This window comes from Lycorma delicatula, chromosome 6 (assembly GCF_047948215.1).
Source record: "Lycorma delicatula isolate Av1 chromosome 6, ASM4794821v1, whole genome shotgun sequence".
NCBI classification, from domain to species: Eukaryota; Metazoa; Arthropoda; class Insecta; order Hemiptera; family Fulgoridae; genus Lycorma; species Lycorma delicatula.
Window position 1 is genome coordinate 64,345,358 of NC_134460.1, and position 8,893 is coordinate 64,354,250.

The 8,893-nt window shown below is 31.5% G+C and overlaps 1 protein-coding gene across 2 annotated transcripts in view; it reads left to right on the forward strand.

Moving 5' to 3' along the window:
• Alg7 (Alg7 dolichyl-phosphate N-acetylglucosaminephosphotransferase) overlaps positions 1-8,893 on the forward strand; it is a 37,178-nt gene that overhangs the window by 25,835 nt on the left and 2,450 nt on the right. For both annotated transcript variants that reach the window (XR_012756911.1, XM_075369956.1), the window contains exons 5-6: positions 2,645-2,833; positions 7,742-7,970. Coding sequence is in view for 1 of the 2 variants with exons in the window: in XM_075369956.1 (XP_075226071.1) it covers positions 2,645-2,833; positions 7,742-7,970 (418 nt within the window). In the remaining variant the exon portion in view is untranslated. The remainder of the gene's footprint in view (positions 1-2,644; positions 2,834-7,741; positions 7,971-8,893) is intronic.

An 8,893-nucleotide genomic window follows, 5' to 3' on the forward strand; every position in this document is an offset into this window, starting at 1 on the left:
TCCAACATTATTTTCATGTTTGGAATTATTCCTGGAAATTTTCTTTCCTAAAGGTGTTAAGAACTCTCTCCTCCATATTTACCTAAATGTTTTCATTTGAATCAAATTGGTTTCCTTTAAAAAAAATGTCAGTTTAGGAAACAGTTAGAAGTTAGTAGGGACTATATCAGTAGAATAGAAAAATAGTAAAAGCACAGGAATTAGAAATTTGGTCAGAAATTCTGCGATCAAGAACATACGATGAGCTTGTGCTATGTTCTGGTGGCTGGTGGAGGATCCAATCCTTCGTCTTGCTAGAGTGCAGACTTTTTCTTTTGCACATTTTCACGGCAACACTGAAGGACACTTTTATGTTATTCCTGGTTGATTGTGTGCCCTCTAAGGGAACATTCATGATGCATGAAACCTGTAGAATCGAAGAGAACTACCAACATGTCTTCACATTTGACTGACTTTGTCAAGCTTTTTTTGTAATGGTGAATTTTGACTCATCCACTGTGATGAGTGTGCCTTTGTTTCTGGGTCATACGCATCAATCTATGATTTGTTTTTTATTATTATTATTATCCTATTTAACAAATCTTGGTCAGTCTTGGTCCAATTAATTCGATGTTGGGGCACTTCAAGTTGGTGTTTTTCTTCTGGTCTGACAGCAATTCCGAAATGAATTTTGCGGACACTCGATACATGTTAAAATTTTCAGTTAAAATTGACTGAACCACATAGAAACTGCTGTAGTCAGTAGACTACATCCATTGACCATAGTCAGCAGATAGTCTATAGTCAGAGTACCCTAAATAATGAACTTTCATAATGTTTCCATTGGTTTTTCAAGTAGAAGGCCGACTGAACTCCAGCTGTCATCTTCTACTGATTACCGGCTATCCTTAATTTGTTGAACCAGATGAAAACATTTGACCAGCTCAGACATTTATCCCCAAAAGCTATTTTTAAAAGTTTATACGTCTCCAAAGTCGATTTCCTGGTATTCAAACAAAATTTGACACAAACTTGTTCCATTTTTCAAACATTTTGCAAATCTAATAATCCACTGCGAACCAAAAGCATGTCTTAACTCACCAGGATGCCACTCTCTGGTGAACAAAGATATCGCAGTGATCTTTTCAGGAGGTTTCAAGTACAAAACTGATACCCTTTCACACCTGCAGGCAAACTTACCCCCTCCTATTGAGGTGTCAAGACTTTACAATCAACCTCTTATGTTGGCTGTGAAATGATTCTTTTGTCGCAACACACTTTTTTTTATTCACACTTATTGTAAATAGTTTTGCTTTTAGTTACATCACGATCTGCACACTCATGTATTTTGTTTAGAAATCCTATAACTACATTTTTTGTGAGTTCTTAATTATCACTTTTTAATATAATTTTATCATTTAATTAATTCTTTTTTAACATTCACTTAAGTTTTCAGTTTAGTAAGTACTCACTTTCTTCATTCAGATGTGATTGTGACATTCTTAACTGCATTCCCCTATTAATCTATTTCATTTTTTGTAACTTATTATAGCACTCTAAAATTGAAAAGTTTGTTAATGTTTAAATCATAATGGGTTGTTATTTTTTATAATTTGAACTTAGCTTTGTTGTTTAGGGTTTACATTGGTGTTTACACAAAAAGTTTAAAATACCTAATGATTTTAATTCATCATACTAATCCACACGAATGAGAAAATTAAAGGGAATCATTGAAAGTATTGAAAAAATTAGAAAAGCAAGAAAGTAAAAATATTTTTGGGAAAAAAAAACTATAGACACTAGGTGATCTCAGTGTTCACAAACTCTATTCTTCTATAAAACCACTATCTTAGCAATTGTGATAATTATTTCCACTGTTGTAATAAAATAAGTCAAGAAATTTAAAAACATTAAAATGTCTAAGAGGTGAGATTTTTAATGCAATAGATAAACAAAAGGATGGAGTAATCCTACCTTTATTGCAAGTTCCTCGAACATTAGATTTTAGGATGCTTTGAAGATACCTAAGTAAGGATAAATAAGGCCTCCTCTAAAAAAGAATTATATCAACCCATGCAAACCTTCACTCCACAAAGTTAAATTACCTGCTGTCCCAAGTATGTTTGGTAGATGGATTTTAAAAAGCAAAACAGTTTTTAAAATGTGAACAACGTTGATTTTAATTTTTTATTCAAGTCTATTCAATGTTAAATTTTCATCTAATAACAATCCTAAAATTCAATTAGATGTTTCTCACCTATAACAGAGTAAGAACCTTATAACAGAATTATTACCCTGTCATAAGTGAGAAACATTTTATGATCAGTGAGAATCACTCTTATAATCAGTCAAATGAAACAACGAATCCACAAGAGAAGAGTTCATTGCAAACATTAATGATTACAATAAATAGTTTTGATTGTACATACAGCTGAATGTTTTAATTGTCATGTTTTTAACTGAAATAAATAAATAAATAAATAAATAAATTAACTGAAATAAATAAATTAAAGTTGAAGAAATAAATATTATGATCATTTATTTGATTTCTAATCATTTATGTTACCTGACTAATTAAATAGTAGTGTGTCCTTTCAATTTTATTGAAAATTTAATTTGTATTTATGACAATTTTGTTCTGGCAGATTTTGAATTTATTTCTTAGGTATCCATCAAACGTTTTTGTGGGAGACACCTTTTGCTACTTTGCTGGTATGACATTTGCTGTTGTTGGAATCCTTGGTCATTTCAGTAAGACAATGATGCTTTTCTTTATTCCACAAATCTTCAATTTTGTATACTCAGTACCACAACTCTTTCGTTTTGTCCCATGCCCACGTCATCGGATGCCAAGGTAAAAAATTATTTGAATATTTTTCTTTTTTTTTATCCTATCTTTCATTTTGAAGTAATTTATTTATTAATACCAATATTTATTAAATTTAAAAAAATATATATTTTTCAAAAGATTATGTATTTCACAGTCCTTAACCAAAATGTTTTTTTTTCTTTTTTTAGATATTATATTGTAATTTAACAAACAAATCTTTACTACCATATGTTTTAATATATGTATTTTATGTATTATTTATACACAGTATATCACAGCATGCTCTGAAGAAATCACTTTGTAGGATCGCCTTCAACTGCTTGGTGCAAGCTCTTTGGATGGCTGAAATATGTCATTGAAAAAGCAGCCTTTCATCTTCAACTTGAGTTTTGTGTAACTAAAAATAGTCTGCTGGAGCCTAGTCAGGTGAATAGGGTGGGTGGAATAAGACAGTAATTTGATTTGTGGCATAATAACATGTTAAAACTGTTGCCATGTATGTCAAGGCATTGTCGTGCAATAGAGTCCAACTACCCGGATCCCGGTACTGAGGCTGGTTTCAGTGAATGCGACATATCAGACGTTTCATTACTTCCAAATAGAACTTAGAATTCATGGCTTGACCAATTGGGACAGTTTGATCAGTTTCGCGTGCACTTTCTCAACGTTTTTGTTGTGAACAGCTGTTGATGACCTTCCGCTTTGTTTGCCATCATCCAATTCTCTACGTCTTTAAACTGCTTCCACCACGTGTATGTTGTAGTACGTGATGCAGCTTCATCACTGAATGTTTGCTGTATCATAGAATAAGTCTCAGTGAAAGATTTTTGAAGTCGAACACAAAATTTTATCGCGCTTCTCTGTTCCATGTCGCAAGCTCACAGAAGGTCACATGAACACAACGTATGCAGCCAAATATAACTCGAGACTGGAGTGACGAAACGTGATGAAATTTTGTACACTCATCAGACGTTGTACTACATAGTTACTTAGTTGTCCGAGAGATGGTGCTACTTGTATAGATTACAGAAATTTAGTTCGGCAACTTTTCAGACATACTGTGTAGATAGTGAATAGTTTCTCCTTTTCCATTCCAAGAATAATAATAGAGAATTGCTAACCCTGCTCACATAAGTTCTTGATTTTCCTATCATCTTTACTGGAAGAAATTTTGTTGTAGTTTTAGTCATTACTGTATTTTTTATGGTTTCAAACATCATTGTCTCAGGAAAGAAGCACCACATTTAAGGAATTCCTATGAACAGGTATATCCTGGCACCATTTCTAATCCCTCATTTGTTAAATGGATAATAAACACAAAAGTTTAAACAAAACTTAGAAAATTTAATTTTGAACAATTGTATTATTTAAAGGTTTTATGTATTTATTAACAAAGTTATTGTACATCAAACATAATAAACAGGGTTTTTTACACCCCTCTTTATTGATTTATTTATTTATTTACATTTCGGATTTCTCAAAAACTACCATAGATATAGTTCTGGGACCTATTTTATTTGATTTTTCAGGTCAAAACCATAAAAATCACTAATTTTGCCCCTTAATTAACATCCTAAAAATTTCAGTGCAACCGCATTTCACCGAGGTAGCTGAAATCCTAGCAAAGTTTTTCACTAGCCACAACTCATGAAGCATTTTAAAAAATATTTTTATATGAACTTTTTCTATTATTTTCACGAGTAGAATAGGTTAAGAAAGTCCTGGGAGAACTTTGTGATACACACCTATGTGTATATGAATTATTGATTAATCGAATAATATTTCTTTCTTCCTGGAGGTTATTTTTCTTTATAATTTCTGTAAAATGAAAAGAAAGAAGGATGTGAATTTAAATTTCAAGAGTGGCTGAGTTATCTCGTGTCAATTTGCTTACAACCTTATAGTTATGACACCTTAAGTGTTAAATTCCAAGTTTAAAAATAATAATGTAAGAAATGTCATAATTTTGTAAACATATTTTTTCTCCAAGTAGGATTGCCATTTAAAATGAATTAAGATCATCTCTTAGTTCTTTTCAAATCAAGATATGTTAATCTCAAGGGAGACTCATATTAACTGATTTTGAGTTTTCATTTCTAATTACCATCTCAAGCACTTCTATGTTGCTATTGATTAATGTTTTGTTTTTTTTTAAATAAAAACTTAAGTCTTTTGATTTTCTTAAATAATACTAATATAATATAATAATGATCTAAATTCATGCCTGATCTAGAAATATATGCAGCATGTGTTTTTTTTATACATAATAGTAAAAATATTCCTCTTCCAAGATGAATTGGCCCTGTGTACCAGAAATAATTATAATAATAGGCCCAAAATAATTTATATATATATTTTACAAATATATTTGTTTATATTTTTGTTAATAATTTAAATATATATTTCGTATATATGATTTATTGCTTAAGACTTCTTTTAGTTTGGTAGTTTGATAACTTGAATCTTTGATGTTTCCTTTAGTTTTTTTCTAATTATAATTCAAAAATTGTTTACTTTTAAAATCAATAACAACTTGTTGAGCAATGGATCTCTGATTTTATAAATTATAAAAAATGATCTTCAGTATTTATAATGATACAGAAGCCAAATTTCATCATAATTACAACAGAATGAGTGTCCGAGTAATGCAAAGGCATATTGTTGGCCTTACTGCCTTAACTTGTGGGAAGTAGACAATTTGAGACTTATTCAATTAGTTATATTTTAACATTGTCAACAATGATACTGTCACTCTGTCACCTTGATAATTGTCTTCAGTGACTGAAATTCCTTGGAGAGAAAAAATTCATATCTTCCAGTAATGTTACAGTATTTTTTTTCTCTGCCTAGTTGAGCATTGAAGTCTTAGATTTATTGTTTAACATGGTTTTTGGGGTTGTTAATTATAATCAGGTTCAGTAGATCACACAAATTTTATGTTTCTTTACAGTATTTTGGAAAGTTAGTTTTATTATTAGTTGATGCATGGGCATTTATTGTAATCTAGATTTTATTAGATGCTTTTAGGGTGAGTATTGAGATTCTTGAGGATTGTGACTTGAATTCCTGTATCGAGTTAATTATTTTGAGGCTGACTAAAAAGCCTCTTCCAAACTGCGAGACAGTTTTCATCACTCTCTTTCCAGGTATACCATTGTAGAGCCTATATCCTTGAAATTCTATGGTGTCCTAGTTGGTGTTTTTATTTTTTGCAGACCCATGATGAGAGTTATGTGTTGATCCATTAGGCCAGTTGTTATTTTTAGTTACCAGTCTGCATGAGCAAGTTTACATTTTGTGTAGAAATGTAGGTGATTTGCTTTGGTTTGATTTTGGACTTTGTACTTTTCTTGTTTGTGTGTACAGTGTTGGGGCATTTCCGTACTTCTGATCTCATGTTATTTTCTAAGTGACAGCAGCCTACCATATCCAAATGCTGCCTTCTCTGAATTCTGGTGTTGCTTGGTTGAGCCAATGGAGTATTTCATAAAAGACTTTTCATGATTAACTGCCAAGCGGTCACCTGTAGTGGGACTGGCTCTGGAGTTATAATTTTAGATGTGATCTAGTGAGGTGTGATTTGATGATAAATGAAACTGTGAAGTTAGTTCAGATTCAGTTCATCAGACAAATTTCTCCTATTTGTTCCGGATATATCCAGGTGCACCTCATGGAGGCTCAATCCGACTTTTGTTGAGGTTCTTATTTTGGGGAAAAGTTACAAGGTCTGATCCTAAATATACAAAGTCTGTAAATAAAGTAATTAGACTGGTTCAGAAGAATTTTTTAGTTACAATCCAATTATACATGGACTCTTATCACCTTCAAAATAGTTCCCTTGGAAAGCCATGCAATGCTTCAAATGGTTTTCCCAATCTTCATAGCAGTGTTGGAACTCAGAAACCCGAATATCATTTAGATGTTTTGTTACATTTTTTTTTAATGTTTTCTACTGTTCCAAAATGGTATTGTCTTTTGCTGTGTTTTTTAAAGTTGGGAACAAGAAAAAGTTGCAGGGACTCAACTCAGGTGAATAAGGTGGTTAAGGAACTACAGGAATATTTTTATTTGCCAAAACTCGTTAATTGAGAGTGAAGTGTGACAAGGTGCATTGTCATGATGCAGCATCCAGTTATCTTTGACAAAGTCAGAATCAGTTTCAGTTTACCCTAGAAAATCCCGGCATACTTCTACGCTGTTGTTTTTCTGTTCAACAGTGAGGTTTTTTGGGACCACTTTTGCACAAACTTTTTTTATGTCCAATTCATTTGTCAAAATTTGATGGACTTTCCATCAAATTTTATGGTTCAAATTCAATTGTTCTGCAATCATTCTGATAGTTAATCGCCAGTCGTATCATTTCAAGTCTGTGATTCTCTCAACATTGTCACCACTTTTTGACAATAATGGTCTTCCGGAGCGTGGATCATCCACAACTGATTCCCGGCCATCTGCAAATGCTTTAAACCACCTAAAAACTTGGGCTCATGACAGAACATCATCTCCATACACTCTTTTCAATTTTTAAAAAGTTTCAGTAGCATTCTCACACAGTTTTAACGCAAAACATGATTGCACAACGTTGCTCGTAATTAGTATCACTCATTTTTGTAACGCACAACAAAAACCTGTTTCACAAAAAGTTTGTTTACATCTCTCATGGCAACAGCAGACTAAAAATATTAATACCTAATATAAATCAGCTGTTCATTTAACCATGTGTTTACTTGTAACTTTACAGTGTTGCCACTTTGGCTCCCAAAAAAAACTAGTCTCATTACTTCATTTACAGACCTTGTGTGTGTGTGTGTGTATATATATATTTATTTATTTATTTATTTATTTTTATTCTGCATTTTATTTATAAATAACATATATGCTTTCCTGCTTGACTTTGTTTCTAAAGAAATAAAAATATGAAATAAATTCCAGGTTAAATAAAGATGGACAATTGGAAGCTAGCAAATTTTATGTATCAGATGATGAATTGTCGTTTATTGCTCGCTTCATTTTAAAAATCTTCAGCATGTTCAGGTTAATTGATTTTAAAACAGAGAAAAAAGTGTATGAAATAAACAACATGACATTAATTAACTTTTTATTGATTTGGTTTGGCCCTACTCATGAAGCAAAACTTACAACTGTGTTACTTATTGTGCAGGTAAAGTTAACATTTATCATTATTTTGTGATTCTGGTTTTATATTTAAATTTTAAAACAGTAGAATTCATACATACGGTAGAAGAATGTTTACAGTAGGTCAGAAATTGAAATTTCCTTTTGTTATGGCAAATTCCCCATTTATTATTAATTTTATTTCTTTATTTTCAGTACTGAATGTCATCTCAAAAAATTCCAATTAAAAAAAATATGTATTTAAAACAGGTAAACAATTAACCAAAATTCATTTTGTCATTATATTATGGGCTTTAATCACCTTCTATTTCGTTATTTTGGTACCATATTATTATATTTTATTCATAATATTTGTAATTATAACAAAAATTATTCTCTGTATCCTTCTAACAGATATAATACAAGATGAGCAATGGGAACCTGACGATTTTTAAATCAAAATAAATTGGCAACCTGATGTGTAGGTTAAAATCAAAGTTTCTGTGATATTGCATAATAGTTCCCATTTAGTAACAATGCATGCCATGCGCCATGCATTCATAGTGGAAATGTATTTTAAAAATAGTGATTTAGTTGTGATTACTCACAATTGAACACTAGGAACAGCATGGTGCTGTTCCTAGCCACAATACAATAAATTTGTTGATAACAAATTTTTGAATTACTGTTTCTGCAAAAAGAAATTAAACCATATCCTGTACACTCTGTGAGAATTCCTCCAGACATTGACAGAGTCATACAGGCAATGATCAAGGAGCCCTCTACAGTCCTGCACTTATCCCTAGCAGTGTCGGAAGAATTCTACACAAGAATTTGAACTTTCATCCGTATAAAATGAGGGTGGTGCAGGATCTAAACATTTTAAGTGAGCAAACTCACTTAAAATGTTTAATAAAGCAAATCGGGTAACATACCATTTTAAAGTTAATTTCTATGATTGTTACTTAA